This window comes from Prunus mume, linkage group LG6 (assembly GCF_029339155.1).
Source record: "Prunus mume cultivar Tortuosa linkage group LG6, ASM2933915v1, whole genome shotgun sequence".
NCBI lineage: Eukaryota > Viridiplantae > Streptophyta > Magnoliopsida > Rosales > Rosaceae > Prunus > Prunus mume.
In genome coordinates this window covers 11267618-11289457 of record NC_142703.1, presented here as the reverse complement: position 1 = coordinate 11289457, position 21840 = coordinate 11267618, and the positions used below count along the sequence as shown (strand labels likewise).

Below are 21840 nucleotides of genomic sequence, written 5' to 3'. Positions count from 1 at the left end.
ATCATAATCACTCACACCCCAAGCAATATCCATTTTGTTACCTTACGCTACGCATGCTCCTCTTCCTCTCACCTCATCTCATCTTCCCCCTTTGTGTTGTGTGTGACAAAATCGTATTATTTTTCAGACATCTCTCTGAACTGTAAAAGTTAAAAATGTTGTTGGCATGCAGTGCAATTTAATAATTATTTTCAATTATTTTCGCACAAGTTGTGGGATTTTAAATTGAGATAAAATGGATGTCAAATCTATACACAGATGGACATGGAGCTAGCTGGGTGACAAGAAACTTGAACCACATGCGAAAGTATTCATAACTATTACTCATTTTTGTCACGACTATCTTAATACCATATATAAGTATTTGTACAATAATTCAACATATTTTGTCACAGAAGTCATAATTTTAGACATGAAAAGGTCAAATTATTTCAAGGCCAATGTCACTTCAGAATATACGGATATTTTATATACATCTACGGTGAATAATTGTCAATTTATAACAAATATATTCGCCAATCGTTAATTACATAATTTTTTATATACATCAACCATCAACGATTAACAATCGTTCATTTTAATGTTTATCCAAGTGTGAGGGCAATGGGTTTGGGTTCGTTATGACTTCTGAGACTACGAGGATTCTCACCTATCTGTTGTCTTTTAACTCTTTAACCGACGCCTTGCTGCTCGTGCCTGTCACTTCTTCAAAACTCTATCCAAAAATCCCCCAAGCACCTCCCTCCTCCTCCTCCTCCTCCATCTACTACGCCTCCTCGTGTCTATCAGATCCACGACAATAAACCCCCTCCAAATTCCCCGCTAATTACACAACTACCACTAGAAGAACCACGTGTCCCTCTCCCATTGGGTACCTGACTACACACAAGAAGTTTCCAATTGTAGCGGATTAAAGCCTACAAATGAGGGGGCCCACTTTTCCACTACCAATAATTGATCATTCTCCTAACCCCCTCTGTACCCAAGCTGGCACCACTGTCTCCTTCCTTCCACACTTCTTCCACTAGATCACTACTTGTACTAATCTCTTCAAAAATCTCAAAAACCCTAACCCTAATCTCCCCCCAACACCCTCTGTAAATACACCACCACACCATTTTTCTTCACTTAAAAAGAAAAACAAAAACCTATCTCTCTCTCTCTTCATCACTTCACCTCCCATGCTTTGACTCAGACAATTCAACAAACACTAAACAAACATGCTGATACGCCTGATGTGCTTCCTCCTCCTCTCGTTGCTCTCATTCACCACGTGCTCCAATTCGTCGCAGTCTTCCGTCTACGACGTGCTGCGGGCCCACGGACTTCCGATGGGCCTGCTGCCCAAGGGCGTAGTCGACTTCGAAGTCGACGACGAGGGCCGGTTCCAGGTGCACCTGGAACAGGCCTGCAATGCCAAATTCGAGAGCCAGTTGCATTACGATAGGAACGTCTCGGGGACGCTGAGTTTCGGGCAGATCGGATCCTTGTCGGGTATTTCGGCCCAGGAGCTGTTCCTCTGGTTCCCGGTTAAAGGAATCCGGGTCGACGTGCCCAGCTCCGGCATCATTTACTTCGATGTTGGCGTGGTTTATAAGCAATTCTCCTTGTCTCTTTTCGAAACTCCACCGGATTGCACCGCTGCCTCCACCTCCGTTGAAGCCATTGGAACCGTGTTCGAGGTGAATTCCAATCTCAATAAATTGTTGTTATTTGGATTGAAATAAATGAAACCGAAAGAGTGTAATGATGAATTGATGTGCAGGGCGAATCGGGGAAATTGCTGTACAAGCTTGATCATGAACTTGTTGGGAGAGATTTTGTGTAGAGTTTTGGAGGGGAGGAGAGTAGGTGTTTTGAAGGTGTGGTCTGGATTAGTTTTGTTGGTTGGTTGAGTTGTTTTACTTTCAGTGGCCAGTGAATTCGATTGGAACCCAAGATTGGAGGAGGCAAAGTTATTACCAGTCAGTTTGTGTCACAAAAGAGCAAAAGGTTGAGTGAGGCAGAAGCAATTGATCAGATGAAGCCCAAATCAGGTGATCAATCTGCAACAGGTTTATGTCTTGTGTTGTGGTTTTTTTTTTAAGTTCATAATGGTATCATGAAAATTATTGATGGTATAAAAAGCTTCCAATAAAAAAAATAAAAAAACCCTTTGCCTTTTGCATTGCTCTGTTTTAGCTGTTGGTATAATTTGTCAGTTTATGAGTTGTGGGTGGAACAGAGGAGAAGTAGATGACAGGAAGAGGGCTAACCCAGATAGAATTTATATTTGTCTGATTGTGATCAGGTCTCTAAACTTATATTTAAATTGTTATGATCAGGTCTCTAAACTCTGAACTTGAAGGACTCTGTTTCAATTGTCAGAGAGGGTTTGAGCAGAGGTTTTGATTAGTGATGCTAAAATGAGAGAAAATTCTGCACTTGGTTTGTTGCGTTTCTTCTTTGTCATACCTGAGAGACTTTGTAGATAGTGTATGTGTATTTGTTGATCCTGTTTTTCTTTTTGTTCTTGTAGCTTATAATTTGTTGCTTGGTTCAAATAGTTGAGGTAGACTAACAATGTAGGGAAATTCCTTGATGTCATTATTTTGATTGGAATTTGCCTAAACTTCAGTCTGAAGTCATGTGCACTGGACCACTCTCTCAAGACTGGTCACACCAAACAGAAAAACTTGTATGAAATGGGGATAACTTATTCTCGGCCAATCACAATCTGCCGCATGGAAAAGTTATCACACGTGACATACCGTGATTGACCGGGATAGCAAATAGTGTTATCCCCGTTTCATGTCAGTATTTCTCCAAACCAAAGGCCTTCTGTCAGCACATGCTTGGGCACATGAAATTTGTCTGTATTTTGCATTTGAAATAGGAAATTTCAGGCTTTTTTTCTTTCTTGCCCAACTTTGCTCAAAGATTTTCAATCATGTCATCAAATCAACCATAAAGGAGCCGATTACATCCCGTGTTTGGTAGTATCTTTCTCATTGTTCTTGATTATTTCCTTTGAGGAGCCCACTTTCTCACTTGGCTCTGTTAAACTCTCCCCTAGGCTCTAGGGTTTAGTAAATTCTTAATGATTTAATGCTGATGATGGGAAAATGTTAGAGCCACAGTGGGTTCGTGTGTGACTTGTTTTTGACCGTTGATGCATGTAAGTCTCATTGTAAGACCCACATGTAACCACGAACAAAAATAACCAATGCACGGGCGATGTCTTAGGTTTTTATTCTGTGGGCCATTCAAGTCAAGGCCCAATAACAAAATCAAACAACATGTTGTTCTCAATTGACTGCACACCCACCCAATCCCCAAAGGACCCAAGTCTTGGCCCAGAAACAAAATGGAAGTAATTATTTGTTCTCAATCCACTGCTTCATAAAATAGAAAGGGAAAGAAAGAAGATGATTGCATGGAATTATAAGCATTTTTCGGGGCAGGCCATAGACATCCCCACTTGTAGTGGTACCATCCATGTGTGTGGTTTCTATCAACATTCATGTTGTCCTTGTACATATCTATATTCCAATTTCCAAACCCATATAGGATGAGAGATTTGTAGCCCAAATCAATTTATTTATTTATTTAAAATTATCCCAATCAATTTGATGGCAACCCAATTCAACCCAATAGTTTTTTATTGGGAATTAAATGTAGGAATTGCAAATTATCCTTGATTTGATGGACACTCTGAGGTTCAGCTCCTTCCCCAGTTCTCAAACCAGCATGTGAGAATAGTTGCATTGAGATATTTTGATCTTATCATATTAAAAATCAAAGTCAACATCATAAATAGCGACGAGAGGAGGTAGTGCCTTCTTTTCTGTGCTTGGTTTTATGCACTCCATCCATCACAAACTCTCGTAATTGGTGGCGTTTAGCTTTCAGAAGGAACAAACTTGGGAGAGAAACAAAGCCAAACGCGGCAGAGTTAGTTTCCATGCATGCACATGCAGGATCACAGTGATCACAGAGAACTCTCAACAGCTGTGTTTAAGGCCGTTGTCCCATTTGCATGGCTTTCTGTCCATCTTCAGAAGATCTGTTCCAGTGTCCAGTGGTGGTTTTGTTTGACCACTGGTGCTTGCCTTTCCCTTTTATTACCCATCTTTTCTATCTAGTTTCATGATTTTCCAGAACTCTCCTACCAATTATAACCAACATAAGAAAAAGATTTCATTTCATATCCATCAACGGGTTTTAGGGTTTTTACACTAGCAAATCACGCACACAACAGTTATTTTCTCATAAAACACAAACGATCTTAAGAAGGGAAATTTGAACACAAGACATGAGTACACGCTCTTAACCAATTGCTAAAAACACAAAAATACATAACTTTATAAAGAAAAAAAAATCGAATATGTACAATTACTCACAAATTAACAAGCATTACTTACACTCAGCTCATATAGGATTATTCTTTAGCATCGAATCATTTTTGTGCAGGCTTATTCTTCACCGTAGTTTTATTTTTATTTATTTATTTTGTTTGTTTGTAATCATCGTAGTTGAGAGAGACATAGGCCGATGCTCACAAAACAATAAAACATGGGGTCCTCAACCGGAAAATGTAAAGAAGGTTTTGTGGTCCGAAAAACATACAATAAACCGAGGACATGTCTGCAAAATCAAATGCGACTTCGTCTCCTGCCACGTTAAGCGGGAAATATACAGTAAACCAGGGACATTTAAGCAAAATCAAATACAATTTATACATCTGCCACGTTAATCTCATCATTACCCTCCATTTCTGCGATCCAAGCGCGCCCATTGACCCAGTTCACAAATTCCAGCGACCCATATAACTAACCCACACCAAAACAGCCCTTCCCTTTCCTTCTCTCTCTGATTTTTTGCAAATAAAATAAATAAATCAATTCTATAACCTATAAAAATCAGTCAATCTATCACTTCATCTCCTTCACGTTTACGCTCACCACCACCTCTCCTTTTCCTTCCTTCTCTAAATCCTAGCCGGAAACCACCGTTCTCCGGCGAAAGAACCCCTCCCCCCTTTAACCACCGAACCCACCTGCCATGTCCACCACTTCCATCTGCTACTCAATGACCTCAATACCCTTCCTTTCTCTGACACCTCACACCACAACCTCAAAGCTCTTCACAAAACGAAATTCTTACACACCGAGGTCTTCCTTTTCTTCTTCATCTTCTTCCTGTTCGTTTCCCAAAAGGGTATTGAAAAATGGGGTTGGTCTGTGGATAAAAGCTTGCTCTACGTCGCCTTATATAGGGAGAGTCGGGTCACAGTGGAGAGAAGGCAACTCTTCGTTGCTGTCTTTTGGAACAAACCCATCAGCTGCAATTTCCAAAGAGGGTGCGCAGAGTAGCGATGACTCGTCTCAGCTCTTGTCGGCAATGCTTCCCTTTGTTGTTGCTGCTACTGCTGTTGCTGCTCTGGCTCAGCCTTCAACGTTCACTTGGTGGGTCTTGTTTTCTTGAATTGTTATTACCTTTTCAATGCTTTTGCATGTCGAATTCTTGGGGAATTAAGCACTGGGATTCTGTTTTTGTTGTTTCTTGCAAGTCCAAGTTGGATTATTTTATATATATGGATAGAGAAATATTCTTTTTTTGCTTAGCAAGGAGTTCTGAGGGATTAACTTTATAAATTAATACTATTTTTGGATACCCTTTTGTATATGTTAATGTTGTATTTCATTTAACTCTCAATTTCTGAAGCTTTACCTGTGTGGTTTCAAAATATATAAGTTAGGAGCTGGGACTGCTTGCATGTGTTTGATTTTAGGCACCAGAGGGACTCTGGGTACCTAGTTTTTCTACTTGAAGATTTTTTTTCAATTTTTTCAGCAGATTACATGCCAAACAGACTGTATTTTCTCAAGTTTTACATCAGCTCAGCAATGTATTAATTCAAAGTTAATACAGGGTATCTAAGGATTTATATGCCCCTGCTCTTGGTGGGATCATGCTCTCTATTGGAATCAAACTTTCCATTGATGATTTTGCTCTTGCATTTAAAAGGTAATATCTTTATTCACCATTGTGTATATATTCTTCTTACTGTCATTATTCTAGTCTGCTTGTAAGAGTTTGAGTGAGCTGTCCCAATATTCTTTACTTCTCATCTATTGCAGACCTTTACCGCTCTCTATTGGGTTTATGGCACAGTATATGTTGAAACCGGTTCTCGGGGTACTGATTGCAAAGGCATTTGGCGTGTCTAGGATTTTCTACGCTGGCTTTGTCCTCACCACTTGTGTTGCCAGGGGCTCAGCTATCTAGCTATGCTAGTTTTTTGAGCAAAGGAGATGTGGCCTTGAGCATTCTCCTCACCAGCACCACCACCATTGCCTCAGTGATTGTTACGCCTCTACTAAGTGGCCTTTTAATTGGTTCTGTTGTTCCAGTCGATGCTGTTGCCATGTCAAAGTCAATATTGCAGGTAATTGGGAGTTCAGTAATGCAGGCGTTTTAGCTTCTGCCTCTATTATGCTTATTATGCATTTCTTTGACATTCTTATTTTACCTATTAGGTGGTTCTTGTTCCAGTAACCATTGGCCTTGTGCTCAATACTTATGCAAAACCAGTTGTCAATTTCCTTGGACCAGTGATGCCAGTTGTTGCTATGATTTGCACTTCATTGTGCATTGGCAGTCCTCTTGCAATTAATCGGAGCCAAATTCTGTCTGCAGAGGGATTCCGATTGATTTTTCCAGTTATAGCATTTCACGCAGTGGCCTTCACGGTTGGATACTGGGTATCCAAAATTCCAAGTTTGAGGTGAATCTTCCTTTCCCCTAGAATTTTAAAGTTCATTGTTGGAAGTCATATCTTGTCCATGGTGATGAAGATTTGTGGGCCTTGCATGATATGATAATAAGTAGCCATTGCCCTTGTTTTGATGATTTTGATTCCGCCTTGATGATATTGAACTTTATAGTACGCAAGTAATGGCTTATCTTGTCCCTCCATGCTCTTGCAAACAGCATGGATATTTGATAATTATACCCAGGTCCAAAACAAAAATTTTGTTCTTCTTTTTACTTTTGAGTTTTCCATGTTCACTTTGTGATTGACATCTAGTTATAACTCAGGTTTGTATTGACAATGGCTCTGTTTCTACGAATAGTTTCTGGGGTAGTCATTAATCTAGCTGGGGTATTTAACTGCCCTGAGCAGCAGCTTTTGATTCTGCGTGTCCCCTTATAGATGATCTTTATTGTTGTCACAACAGGCAAGAAGAAGAAGTTAGCAGGACACTTTCCTTGTGCACAGGAATGCAAAGCTCCACCCTGGCAGGTCTCCTGGCAAGCCAGTTCCTTGGAAGCAGCCAGGCGGTTCCTCCAGCATGTTCGGTTGTTGCCATGGCTATCGTGGGCCTTTTTCTTGCCTCTTTCTGGGGCACCGGCTCTCAAATCAGAGACCTGCCTTCCCTACTGATTCCTCAAACTGGTTCTACAATGAAGGCTTAGTAGTGAAAGCAACAATCAGAGAATTCACGGGGGCATACGATAACGCTAATTTAGTGCATACCGATGATGGTCAGGGTCAGGGATACTGACGCAGAACATAACGAAGAAGGTAAAATAGAAGAGGGATCGGTAGTGGCCGTGCTGAACCACCTCAACTGAACTGTAAAGCAATACTGCATACAGAGGATCAGGAGCCAAAATATAGATGGCGGGAAAACAATAGTTTAGGCTAGAATTGTAAAGTTGTTAAGCATTTTATATTATAGGACCTTCATCTTGCTACTTTGTAAACAATCAAAAGAAAAAAAATATAAAAAAAATTGGGTTGTAGAGTGCATTGTCATCAACATGCTTGCATTTTACCCCTTTTTTGGGGTTACAAGTTGCCCAGAGGCCAATCAATTTGCCTTTTCTTAAGTTACTACTGAAATTTCTTCTCTATATTAAACTTGTGTCGTGCGGTACTGTCAATTTAGTACTTTTTGGAAACACGCGCTGGTGGGCTAATCAGCAAAAGCTACTTCTCGTGCTGCCCAAGCAACATTCCCAACTTGGGCCCCAAGTCAGAATTGATTTTGGAAAATTAGAATTAGGGCTCTGCAGTGAAAACTAACAAAACCAACCATGGCTTCAGTTTCTTAGCCAGCAGCTGCATTGAAGAACCCTACAATCAACGGCTGACGATGCTAGCTCCATTAAAAGATGGCTTCCATATTACAATACTCGCAAGTGTTTATGAACTGTGCAGAGAAGGGTGACTTGAAAAATGCAAAGAAGAGATGGAATATATTGCTGAAAAGTATGATGAAAGTTACTGAAAACTCAATTTAATCATCATTTTCAGTTAATTAATTTCTGTTGATTTATCTTTTTAAGCAGCCTGTTATTGTTTACATGTATGTTGATACTTGGATAGGGATATATTTTTGAATTGGTTGACATAGTTTTTTTTCTTTATAACAAAGAACAAAGAATTTTGTGGTGAAATTGTTAGATATATTGATCAATTTGTCATCTATGATTGGATAGTGGCAAAATGAGAAACTTATTTTATATTTTAAATATGATGAACATACAAAGGAGAGCCCATCAATGTTTTGAAAGACGAGGTGTAGAGGCGAGGCGTTTTTAGTTGAGTAAGGAGAGGCGTAAGTCTTGAAGTTTTCAAGCACCTCACGTGGTCTTCTTCTTCCTCTTGCATATGCGCCTCGCAAAGCCATAAAGCTGCTCCTCACAGCACTTTCCTACACCTCACCGTTGATGTGCACGCTATGCGTGCAAATAGCTAAACAATGAAATGCCTAAGGCGATTTTCTCCCTTCTCGCTTCGACGTGCGCCTATGCCTTTGAAAACACTAGAGCCCATGCAGAAAATGTTGTGATGCATGCCTTCAAATTTGATTATAAACTTTTGTATTGCACTTAATATTAGCTCAATTGGGGCTTAACAACTTATAGTTCGGTAGGGCTCCTTTGGTGCCTAGAATTGGACTGAATTGGATAAGTCGCTAAATCTAAGGTAGGTTGAAGGAAATGAAATTTTTTTGACCAACTTGCAGGTAGAAGATGGATTACTTATGAAGAAAACTTATCTCATCTAATCCCCACAAAATGATACGATTGTAACAGCTTATAACTAATCCTTCATACCTTGAAATATAAAGAAGACAAACAATTTGGACAACAGATTTTAACTTAATCAGAAATTAGTAGATCCTTTTTCTTTGGTTAGATATATTGAACTAAAATTTGGTAAAAAAAGCCCATGTTTTGACACAAATTATACAGTTTGTGCTTGTATTTTCAAAGAAGCTTTAACCCACAAGAGAAATGAATAATTCAAGAGTGAGGCAGAAACATATATGGTTAGGATAAAGAAATCATTCTCTGTCTGTACATGAAACAATTGGATGACAACCCTCAAAGTAAACATATGGATTACTTGGAGAAATCAAAGCATAATCATGATTTACTTGGACTCTTAATCCTCTATCAACACATCTAACAAGATGCTCTCTCTCTCTCTCTCTCTCATCACAACTCTCTTAATCCAAGTAAACAGATGGATTACTTGGTGAAAACCATAAAACCCATCAGCTTCCCACATAAAAATCAACAACTTCTAGAGCTGTATTACATATTTCTGTTTTCATTTTATTTTGCTTCCATGGTTACACTGCAACTTCATTTTTCATATCATAATTGTTCTCTTTTTGGATGATTGAAATTGTAATTATTATATATAAACCAATCCACACAATTAAGAACATAGCCGATCAATGATCATCAAGCAGCAGAGTAAATATCTGCAATCCTTCTCATCACCTTTACCTGAGTGTTGAGACACTTTATGTAATGGGCAGCCTCATCCAACAAGCTGCAAATATCCATGGCTTCCCCACCTGGCACAAACTTTCGAAGCTCATTCGCCTCACTATTAACACCAATCTCCTCACCATCCTCGCACTTCTTCTTCTTCTTCTTACTGTTATCAATTCTTCTGGCTGAGTACTTATAAACCCGCGGAGCCCCGTGGCTTCGAATCTTCGTAAGCAAAGCTCGGCTCCAAGCTCTTCTAGACCCAACTGCTGAAGCCATGGATGCGTCAGCAGCAATCTTAATACTCAAGTATCTCCTACACATCTCCCTAGGAGAAGATACATTTGGTGACCTAGATCTTTGCCCGTGTATTCTCTTCAAGGCTTGAAGAAACCCTTTGGTGAACCTAGATTTCAAACTTGTTTTATGCCTCAAAGACAAGCTCTTTGGATTCATAGTGGCTAAGAAAGAATTAGGATTTTTGGGAAATAGGGTTTTGAAATTGAGAGTTGGGTGTTAGGTATATTGGACCAAAATACAAGCAAACGATTGGAGATATATAGATTTTATTCTGACACAAAGGGTCCTCCTTGCTCTCAAAGCTCACAAGGACAAAAGGAGAATCATGTTCTGACACAAATGTCTGTGTGTTTGTGTTTGTGTTTGTGAGAGAAAGAGATAAAATTTGGGGGGTATAAAGAGGAAGAGAGAGACCAAGGAATCAATTCTTTAGGATACTGCAAATAATTGCATATTAATTATTCTTGGGTCTTCTCTAGCTTTGGGGTTTTAGGAGGTGAAAAGTGGGTTTTGTGGGGTTGCTAAGAGCCAACCACCATATGAGAGCACATGGTTGCATTACCCACTTGGATTAATTGTGGGGTCTTAATTTCCATTTCCTCTCTCTTTGTTCTTTTATGGATTGATTATATATACATTTCCTAGTAAATCGTTGCATACCTGTTTACGCCAACTTTGCAACATTTTTAATTTGTGTTTTTTGGTCATCAGTGACCTAATGGTGGCGGCATGGGGTGGAATTGGTGATCATCATGCCACGTTCTAGTGACCAAGACTAAACCGCAGTACTTTAGGGTACTTTATGTTTAAAACAATGTTAATTTAGAGACGTGAATTAGGTCAGTTGGTCAGGATAGTGAGTTCACATCTTTGCATCCAAATTCGAATCTCCTTCCTCCAAATAACATTTTCAAGAACATTTACTTATGCATCGAAGACCGGTATTTGATTCTCAACTCCTCTAATATCATTTATATATATAAAACATACATACTAATGCATGAAGGTGTTGATGAAAGGATCACATGGCTTCAATAAGGATCATAAGAAATTAAATAAATTTTGCTCGAATGTAGGACCGTTAATTATACAACATGAATCTTATAAAATCGTGATGTAAGTAAGAAGGTTGACCGTTGCATAGTAAAAACTACTATAGCTAAAAAAAACTAATAGTGCATTCCACTTCAATTCCAGCAGGCAGCCATCTATCTCTATTACAAAATCTTGGAGCATGAAAACCAATACATATCTAGTTTTTAATTTCCCCATGAAAGTGATGTTGACATTAATTAGGGTAATTTATTTCCCTAAGGTCTTTTTTTTTTTAATTACTTTAATCATATGCCAAATTAAAAAGGACCTTAAATAACTTCTAAAGAACAAACTGACAGATATGCATGCATGCCAAAATGCACACTTGATTGGAGCTTTCAACCAAATGATCCACTGCTTCAATTCGATCACTAGCAAAAATAAGAACATGGGTGGGCCTAGGTTACATGACATACCCTTCACCAAGCTCTAGAATTAGACTGATTAACTAACTCATAATTAGGCTTAATATTCAAATTAAGTTGGATCAACACATCTGCCTACCTCTCTGAATTAATTAGGGCATTGTTTGGACCACTAATGCGCACGCTGACTCAGTGTTTTGTGTGCACCCTCATTGAGCACACACACGCGAATATTTTTTATTATTTTTACTTTTGGTACGAATATTTAATTTTCTCACACAAGAACAAATATGCATTAGGTTGACATATTGCATAGATTAATTTTAATTTTAATTTCCTTTCTTTTGGTGTTGGCCAACAAGTTATAAAACTGGCTTTATTGTTTAATGAGCTTAATTAGACGCCTCCTCAAACCACTAGGATCGTTATAGAATACTACAAAAATACGGCCATCTTTCATCACATTTTTAATTGTTGGGTTGTCATCACTTAGTCAAAAGCATATGCTCTATGCTCCTCTGCTTGCCTTTCCAAATCTGTAGAAGTTTCCACTGCTGGCTGTCGGCCATGCAATAGTTCAAAGAACAATATTATGGTTTACATTTATTCAGTCCAAATTAATGGGACATTTGCATTGCAGCAAGCTTATAAGCTAGCTCCAAGTTTGAGAAGTTACTTGAGGCTTAAGCTCCAAGCTTAACACATTTACATTATTTTATCTGACTGTATCTTAATTAACAAACTGTAGGGATTATCGTTTTCATTGGCAAATCAACAATATCTTCCTCTACATAACACAAACGAAAGGTCGATTGGGCTACATTATCGGGATATATGTTTACACTAGTTGAGTTAGCCTTATTATAAACCATCAAGGGAGTGACCTATAGGTTTGTCTTTGTTATTGATCCAAGGGTTCTTTAATTTGAACAGGGAGCTTATCGCACGCTCAGTCCTTTTTTCTATCTTCCTATACATATTTGTGCACGCCTTATTTAGAGGTAACATATATAGCTTTAGACCTCATCGGATCACTTGAGATGGTCGTGCATGATGATAATTGATGTAACGAGTACACATTAACTAACTCATTATATGATTAACTATAGTATAGTTTAAAAATGTGATTCCCTTTAGCACATTTATTTACTTAAACCAAATTAAGAAGGATACCATGAAAGCTGGGTTTGAGAGAGTGGGAAGAGAATCCAAATTCAAAACACTTGAGAGATCATAACTTTTGTATTCGGCTCTACATCAGTAAGGTAAAGTTTTCATCCTCAAGTGTACACAGAATGCTTAGTTCGAAATATACTCAAACAAATGTATCTTAAAGCTCTCCAAGTCTTATAGGACCCCAAACTAAAATGTCCGTAGCTATAGTACTAAACAAAACATGAGAGCTACATTTCGAATCGTTGCGAAATCTCCACGACTGAGGCATATGCATGCTATAGCTAAGTTTAAAAAAAAAAAAATTATAATCTTATTTTTTCAGTTAATTTATAAACACATGTGAAGCAAGCAAGCCGGTCTGCAAAGTAATAAGATTGATTTGTTTCCGTGACTAGTTTTGATTTGAATCGGGTGGTAGGAGAGGAAGGACATATCGAAAAGATATGAGTACTAATAACTGGACAAAGCAAATCACGGGTCACATGGATTATTTGACCAATCCCATCCTCCTGTACTCATCACGCCCTCTTTTCTTTAAAGAAATAAAGAAATTAGCGTATTATTTGTAGATATATCTTAATTTGAAATTAGGATCCAGTCAATTTCTGTACCTGTTTATCTGCAATTCCAATCAAGAAATGCAATTTAAGAAGCTCAAAATTGAAATATCAAATAAGAAAAATTAAGATAACTACAAGACGCGATAGAAATATATATATATATACACACACAAAAATATAAGAACAGAAGTAATAATTAACATCACTACATCTCCCCAATTTGACAAATAAGAGTAGTTCTTCATACCTTGTATATCCTCTTTCACTTTTATTTTATTTTACCATATCCAGATCAAGTACATAATAATTATACATCTCTTTTTTTGTATTTTTTGGTGTTCCTGTAAGGGATTTAGGGTCAACACTCAAGTAGTAGAGTAAATTGCCACAATTGTCCTCATCACCTTTACCTGTGTGGTAAGGCACTTCATGTAATGGGCTGTCTCCTCCAACAAGCTCCAAGTATCCATGTCTTCACCGCCCGGTACAACCTTCCGCAGCTCATCGATTCGCCCTAAACCCTCCACAACCGGCTTCTTCTGAGATCTTTTCTTCATGAGGTAGTGAGTACTAGTAGTACTACGACCAATTCTCCTCAAAACTCCGCCATTTCGTGCTTGGTTTCGGATCTTCCAAAGCAACTCCCGGCTCCAAGCTCTTCTCGTCCCTACAGCACAAGCCATGGATGCATATGCAGCAGTCTTAATTCTCCTATATCGTCGCTGGATCTCTCTTGAAGAAAAAGATGATGATCTGGGTTGATGCTTGTTTATTCTGGCTAGGGCTTTGAGCAAGCCTTTGGTGAACCTATACTTCAGTGAATTAGGGTTGGGAGAATTCATGGGATTCTATATATGTATATATATGTTTGTAGGGGGAAACAAAATTAGGGTTTGATGGAAGAGTTCAGTTGGGCTTGGGGTACTTGAAATTAGAAAGCTAGAGGTGAACTTTTAGGAGGAAAGACAAATGAACAAGATAAGAGATTTTCTTCTGACACAAAGGGGTCCAGTTTGCTCACAAACCACCAGGACAAAGAGGAGAGAATTTAGTTTGTGAACTCTGACAACACTGTCTCTCCTTCAAAACTACCCCAAAACAACAGGAGATCTAGAGAGGGATAATGTGATTGGGCAATTTAAGGAAGAGAGATGATGAGAGGGAAATGGGAAAAGAAAGAGGATTTGAGAGTGAGAGAGAGAGAGAGAGAGAGAATATTGGAAATGGGAGGTGTAAAGAAGAAGGAGACTTGAAGAATCAACCTTTAATAAAATCAAATATGAATATTATTAATTAAATTAGGGATGGGGAGAGATAATGGAATTGAATAATAAGTTTATAGCCTCTTTCATTTTCAACATGAGTTTTGGAGGTGAAAAGGAGGCTTCGTGGGGCTACAAAAGGACCAACCAGCATATGAGCGCACATGGTTCCATTTACCCACTTGGATTATGGGGCCTTTTAATTTTTTCTCTCTTCATTTTGTTCTGTTATGCATCTTTCTCTCACTAACTTGATGTTTATATCCCTCTCTCGGTATTATATTCGAACTTGTCTCCTTTTGGTTTATAAGCCAATGACATGATATACATATTTAGTGCATGGTGATGGTTGGTTAGCTATGTATTGTGGTGGACGTATATGACATGATAGCAATGGCCGGCGGCCGACATGTAATGTTATGTGCCTTGTATATCAAGTGTTACTTTAATTTTCTTCACATTGGAAGACAGCCGTAGATGTCGTTGAGGCTTCTAGTTTTAGTAGTAGAGTACTTTAACTCATAATATAATGTTGTTGAAAGAATTCAGACTCCTAAAACTAGAATGAATTCTTTCAACGACATTATATTATAAGTTAAAATCCTATATTAAGAGTTTCTATGTAGGAAAAGAGAACACGAACAACTCCTAATATGGGATTTGAACTAAATGAAATGACAACATGCATATTGAACATTTCCCCTCATAAGTTTCAACTTTTCACTAAGATCCCATAAAAAGGGGAGCTAGCTACTGGTGTAAAAGTGTACTGCTTTGAATTTGATGATAAAGTATAGGTTTTCCGTTGATCATGTGAAGTGACAATATTTATGAGGAAAGTGAGAATTTGCAAATCGATGTAAGTTTTAGTATTATTTTATAACAATTTTAAAATCTAATTCGTTATGACTGCTGGTGACAAAAGTAACATTCAAAATTTGATCTTTTATTTCGACCAAAAAAAAAAAAAAATTTGATCTTTTATTTTTTATAAATTAAATTTTTATTTTTATATTATAACTTATACATCATTGTTGAGTACCTAAGTTTTTTAAGTCCCTATGTGTTAGAGAGAGAGAGAGAGAGAGAGAGAGAGAGAGAGAGGGGCAGGTGAATTTGTACGTATAGCTCAGAGTGACCACATAGCTGATAACACCTTTGCCACCCTAAGGGCTAGTTCGCCTAATGTACGAATATGCTTGTGGTTGATTGAACCACCACGAATAACACCAGATGAAATTGATTGATCACATTTTATAATTATATTACCAATAATAATAATGCGCTTCTTGATGCTTCGATTAATCATTAAGGGCGAAATCATAAATTTTTAATGAATGCGTGAATTATAATTTTCTTTTTCACTTGAGGAGCTATTGGGGTGAAATGGACTAATTTTGCGCAAATAGGATAACTAATTGCTATTATTCTAAATATTTGTAAAGGATTGGAGTCCACTCTACCTTAAGGGCGGCTCCACCCTACGTTTGTCATAATAATTGATAAAACATGTAGATATAAAGGGTCAGCCGTATGAAAAAGGCCTTAACAAGTGATTTCACATTCAAATTTCCATAACACTTGACACTATATGTGCGAGAAAACCCCTTTCCCATTCTTAACTATTGGCAACAACAAAAATGTAGACATAAATAGTTCATATGAACAGTTACATATTGGAAGATGCTGAATTACACTGTTCTCTGTGAGAAAGCAAGAAATTAAGGAGCGAAAATGGTGATCGATGTCTGTTTTGTGTGCCCCTCTCACGTCTCAGCACGTTGAAAAGTTATGTCTTTTGTTTAATTTGTCCTTTGGGTCTCATGAAAATCCCACGGGACAACTGAAGATAGTTTAATTTTAATGGCATGCATATGGCTTGTTTTCCCCTGGAAAATAGAAAATATACGTATGCTCAAGTGAGTGATTGACAGAGATGCAAAACAAAAGGCAATGCACAGAGCAAACATGGAGTTTCTGTTTTGGCCTTCAATGGCAAAGCTTGAGGAATTAATATGGGGTGGGCCTGGCTTGCCTTCAAATGGCCATACACAAACCAAAGCTTTAGTATTAGACTTTAAGAAACTCATAATTAAGCTATGTGTGTTGAGATAATAAGCAGGATTATCCACATGTTGGTTAATTTATGCATCTTCAATTTGCTATAGTCAGGACCACCACTGGCTTGTGATGAGTCACTCACAGGTGTCATCGTGGCTTCTACGAACAACAAATTTTATTCATTAAATGACGTAACAATGTCTAATTGAGGGTTTTATTTTTTTATTCACCAAATGACGTAACAGTGTTTAGTTGATATTCTGTAATGACAATTAGACAATGACCCTATAGAAAATTTTGAGAACTACCATATTGAATTAGATCATGAACCATTTTGAGTTAATCCACAATCAAAGAAGGACTATGAAAGCTTACCAAACCAAACTGAAACAAGTCCATGGATCTTATTCGTGATTGCTAAAAATAAAAAAAATAAAAACCTAACAGAAAATCCACTGCAAGACTAAGACAGAAGAACAAGACATGTCATGTCAAGTCAAGTGGCATTAGGTTGACCCCCAAAGGGCTTCTGTACAGCAAGATTTTCCACCTTTGCATCTTTGGCCAAAAAAAGAAATATAATATTCATCAAAGGCCATCAAACTGGTTGGTTATATTATTTGTTGCCAGATTAATATACAATTGCATTTTGAGCCTTAACCAAATTGGTTGAAAGAAATGCTACAACAACAGAGGACCATATAATCAAAATGTCATTTAAATAATACAAATGGGTAGGCTATTCACATATGCTGCCTGAACAAAATTTGGTTTGAGAAAACACTTCAATTCCTACTATTACATATATTGATTATTGCAATCAATTTTGCAATCAATTTTAACAGAAAAAATAAAAATAAAGGGAAGAGAAAACTCATGAGCTTAAAAATAGAAACTTGGTAAGAGTTTCCCAATCCTAGCATGTTTATAAATTTCCATGCTCCTCCATTGATGACTCAGAAGCAGAGTCATCAGTTGTGGAATTGGAGATTGTCTCCAGTTGGCTGGAACCCTCACTATCTGAAATCCCAGATGGTCTGTCCTCAACAGGTTGTTTCAAGAACCAGTACATTATGCTTGCAGTCAACGTAAGGATCATCTTTTGATTCACCTGACGAAACGAAAACAAAATTGTTCATCAGAAAAAGGAATTGATGAAAAGTTTAGTAGTTTAAAACAAAGCCAAGGTAATGATCCCAAAAGTACCTCAGTTATGTCTTCAGGAAGCAAAAATATTGAACATCCCAGCTTCCTTGCAATACTGATGATGTAGGTGGCATTCATCTTTTTCTCATCATCTACATTGTTCAGAAATTAAAGAAAACAACATAAGGCATCAAAGCAACAGACGAACTTGAAGAACTTAAATTTTTTACCGCATGAAAATAAGAGGGACACATACCAGTTACTCCTTTGGTAACAAGGCTCCAATTTACCACTCTAGGCTGCACAGCGCTCAGCAATTCAAGGAAGAAAGTGCCATCTGACAAACTCTTATCCTGTAAGATTGGAACAGTAACTTATGATGAAATATATTCCTACTGTTTTATGCCAATGATTGGAAATATCAGGCAAAAGAAGTGCATTTTGTTTTTCTACTTCTTTTTTCATCACTATTATACATGAAATACAAATGGTACCTTAAAACTATTCATGCGGCTATTGCTTCTTGTGCTACTAACTTTGGTGTTGGCCCATTCCAGAATATCAGCATCAGTGATTTCCTTCCCATGAGAGTGAAATCTCAAGTTCTTTAGTAGTTGTAGGATGTTGTACCGCATCAATTGCCACAAATAAGCTGAAAAGTGAAAGCATATAATAAGCATACCAATAGTTTCCTGTGTTTTGAATGCACTAGCCATAAGCATTCCAGCGGACTTACCAAGTATTAACTTTTTATTCCCCTGCACAATATCATTTCCAGCAATATTTACCAAAGAAAACTTCAATTGTTTCCCGATTTTTACGACCTGATTGCAGTTTTCTACTTTTCTGAATGGCATTTTGATTGGAGGCTTGTTTGCAATCTTCCAATTGACAATGCCTGGTGAAATCTTCTCCAGGGACTCCAGAAGTGCCCACCTGCAGAGGACCAATTTCACTTCAGCTCCAGATGAAATTAAAGATCAATCAGTTTGAATAGCTTGCAATGTCTAACTGTGGAAGCACTTGAATTTAGTTTACATCAATTATGACATTTAAACAATTATCTCAATGTTTTTAGAAAATTTTAAAGTTTGGAATTTTGGTTTTGTTGTGATGTGAAGATACATGCCGCCAGGTGCAAAACTATAATAAGTTGATCAGAATATGAATAACTTAGGTTCAGGAGGATAGACAAACACAGCGATATTAACCATTTATTATCATAGAAGTTCAAAACAAAATGAGTTTTTACCCGTTTCTGAGGTCTTCAAAGACATTATTGATATATGTCGAATTTCCGAGACTATTCATCCAGAAGCGAAATGCCCTCTCTTCTCTGGAAATTTGAGTGTCATCTGCCAAATTTTCAAGGAACGATATCTGCTTTGTTTGGGTTGAGAGCCCATTCCTACAAGTGAATGAGTAGAACTTAGCTTTTAACACTATGAAAGTAGCCATTCTATAAGACTATAAGGAATACATTGCTGAAGTAGGGTTAATTCTCAATTCTCACCTATGCTGGAAAATATGTGCAACAAAAGCAAGGTTAAGGTTTGGGGATCCTTCAACAATATCTTTTGCAGTCAAGTATCTCTTGCATCCCATCCTATCTGCATGTTCAAGAACTAACTTTGCTCTTTCCAAAGGATTCTTTGCAGCCAATGCAGATGGATTACTGTGCTCAGGTGCCAGAACATTTAAGAGGTGAGCATAGGCCTCTGCATCCTGCAAGACAGACATATCTCATACCCTCAAACACAAGCAATATCCTTGCAATGTATGTCAAATCTATGTGGCTACACCTTTCCTATTTGCTTCTCTAAATAAAGAAGGAATGCTTTGTCCATCAACCTTGACAAAGTATTAACTTATTCTCATACCTTGACATCAGAGGAGAAGTTTGTGACTATCTTTTTATATCCTGCTTTCTTCAGTTGGAAATTCATCCACCTCAGTAATATCTTCTCTGGTGGTAGACTCATCAACTCCTCCACATCCTGTTGATTTTGAAGATAAGAAGACATTAGACAATTTGTTGGTTTAAAACCTAGCCACTATCTTTTATGAATTAGGACGCTCTTACCTTACTATCATCAACCAACTCCACCAATTGAGGTGTTTTCTTCAAGTTGAGGTCTGCCAGTAATTGTATCTATAGAGCATGACATTGGGAAACCGATGGCTCAGATATAGTCCATGAAATTTTACAAAATCAAATTTCATGCTGATGAACTTTATATCCAAACAAACTTAAATAAACATGAAAATCTTACCTTGATAATCTGAGAAATCACTCCAAGAACAAGATGACGCTGAAAAGCAAACAATGAGGACAATATTGGTCAGTATCCATTGCAACTATGTATGGTTAAAACACTCCACTCAATTAAGCAGTAGCACAACATGTGCCAATTATATAATGTACATGAAAAGGCATATATGCATACCCTTCCTTCAATGAAATCCTGAGTCCCTATATTGACCACAGTGCATCCAACAGCTTTAGCTGAGTTGAGGCACAGAGTGTGATTTTCATTTCTCTCCCACGGATTGAGTACTCTCTTTGTATTGATAGCCCGTTCGTCGATTGTCCCGGGCACTGCCACATTGATCAGCTTACTGCATCCAAAGAAACACATCCCTAAAAATCCAATCCACAATCCCACAAACAAGTAACTCAACAACAAGATACCAAAAGTGGCAGTAATGAATGAACAATCAATCACCATAGAAGTACTCCATCCTTGACGATCTCGAATAAATCATTGGTTGATGGATCAATAGGAAGGTATTTCTTTAGGAAATCATCCTGTGCAAGGTAGTTATTGATATGGGCAACATAAGAAGCCTTCTCCGATTCGCTGATTGTATGAAGCAAAGTGGTGGTTGCAGCCTTGAGAAAAGCAGATGAGGAGTTGTTCTTTCCACCACTTCCTGTTGTAGCAGTGGCATGAGCTTGGAGTTTCAAATAAACCTGCCATTTTTGCAAACTTATAAAACCACATTTTCCAATTCAACCAAGATGAAGATGGGTCTTAAAATCAATAACTTGAGCTTCAGTTTCTTCAACAGTTCAAATTTATATGCATTATCTAATCAATAAACATATAACAAACAGGGCATTCAGCATTATTTAGTTGATTGATTGCCAATTGGGTTTGAACTTCGAAGTAAAAGGGTAGAAACAGACCCTGAGGAAGAATTCAAAATCGACATCTTCATCAAGGTTGGGATGCAAATCTTGAATGAAAGAAGTCCTGTCTTGGTCAGTGAGATTCTCTGATCCCACAACTTTGAGCCTTGACATCTTGGCAGGCAAGTCTCCAAGTGTGAGCTTTCCACTCTCCCTCTTCATGCTCACAAACTTCATCACCATCATCACACATTTCCAACAACAAAAATTGTCAATAAAAAATAAAATAAAATACCAAATGCTGAAAAGACAGGGACAATGAACATACATGGGATTTTAAGCTGCGGAGCTCGACTTGGGTGAACTGGTTCTGTAGCCATGGATCTGAAACCAGAATGCCAACATAACCCGACATTTTTGGAGCTACCCAGAAGAAGAAGATGAAGGATTGAGCTGAGCTTAGCTGAAAGCTGAAATCTTTCACTCTTTCTCTTTGATATCCCCACAAACCCAAGTTTTATTTAATCGATTTATGGCTTTTAATTATTTGAAGTTTGAAACTTTAGAGCAGAGGAAGCAGTACAAGTAGGAGGAGGAGGCTCAAATGAGGGTGGCCAAACACTCAACACAGTTGGGTCGAGGCAGAGCTGTCACACTTCAAAGTTGCTTCCTTTGAATGAAGATAGAGAATTCAAAATAATGACCATCATGTCCAACTACGGAGGAAAGGAGAGGGGACCCACAAACACATTGTCGTTGGAGAATTCAAATTATGACCAAAATGTCCTCGTCCTCGTCATCCTACTACAGTTGGTGTTACAGTTTCAAGTTTCAACCGTTACAAAGTTCAAGTTTTGAACTTTGATTAATAAACAATTAGGCCAACATGAACATTAAACAATTTTAATTAGCAAAGTTTGACACAGCTTAGAGCTAGCTCAGTTGGGCTTTCAGTTGTTTTA

General features: G+C 37.9%; 5 protein-coding genes across 6 annotated transcripts; 2 read left to right on the top strand and 3 right to left on the bottom strand.

Annotated features, from left to right (window-relative positions):
- Positions 1-970: 970 nt before the first annotated feature.
- On the top strand, positions 971-2507 carry LOC103334694 (uncharacterized protein At5g01610-like). 2 transcript variants are annotated; one of them, XR_016128218.1, is made up of 3 exons: positions 971-1682; positions 1766-2036; positions 2325-2507. XR_016128218.1 is itself a non-coding variant. In XM_089055357.1 (2 exons), exons 1-2 carry the CDS (start codon positions 1221-1223, stop codon positions 1826-1828), a joined length of 525 nt encoding a protein of 174 aa, XP_088911483.1. In that variant the 5' UTR covers positions 971-1220; the 3' UTR covers positions 1829-2167. The 2 variants fall into 2 exon arrangements, 1 of the variants encoding a protein (XP_088911483.1); XM_089055357.1 differs by lacking the exon at positions 2325-2507 and having other exon boundaries at positions 1766-2167.
- A 2329-nt stretch (positions 2508-4836) lies between these two features.
- LOC103334695 (Sodium Bile acid symporter family) lies at positions 4837-7791 on the top strand. The gene is given in 6 exon segments (XM_008237675.2): positions 4837-5447; positions 5914-6009; positions 6123-6252; positions 6254-6430; positions 6522-6769; positions 7224-7791. Coding segments are annotated over 6 exon segments (1293 nt in total). The 5' UTR covers positions 4837-5043; the 3' UTR covers positions 7462-7791.
- Positions 7792-9372: 1581 nt separating this feature from the next.
- LOC103334696 (transcription factor IBH1-like) lies at positions 9373-10548 on the bottom strand. Its single transcript, XM_008237676.3, has one exon. It carries the CDS (start codon positions 10234-10236, stop codon positions 9748-9750), a length of 489 nt encoding a protein of 162 aa, XP_008235898.2. The 5' UTR covers positions 10237-10548; the 3' UTR covers positions 9373-9747.
- A 2856-nt stretch (positions 10549-13404) lies between these two features.
- Positions 13405-14507, bottom strand: LOC103334697 (transcription factor IBH1-like). Its single transcript, XM_008237677.2, has one exon. It carries the CDS (start codon positions 14116-14118, stop codon positions 13642-13644), a length of 477 nt encoding a protein of 158 aa, XP_008235899.2. The 5' UTR covers positions 14119-14507; the 3' UTR covers positions 13405-13641.
- Positions 14508-17301: 2794 nt separating this feature from the next.
- LOC103334698 (Actin binding Calponin homology (CH) domain-containing protein) lies at positions 17302-21563 on the bottom strand. Its single transcript, XM_008237678.2, has 14 exons — positions 21207-21563; positions 20936-21109; positions 20472-20719; positions 20193-20364; positions 20019-20057; positions 19829-19897; positions 19626-19742; positions 19259-19470; positions 18998-19153; positions 18482-18681; positions 18240-18397; positions 18002-18098; positions 17806-17897; positions 17302-17710 (listed from the first exon to the last, which is right to left on the bottom strand). Exons 1-14 carry the CDS (start codon positions 21291-21293, stop codon positions 17525-17527), a joined length of 2007 nt encoding a protein of 668 aa, XP_008235900.2. The 5' UTR covers positions 21294-21563; the 3' UTR covers positions 17302-17524.
- Positions 21564-21840: the final 277 nt, after the last annotated feature.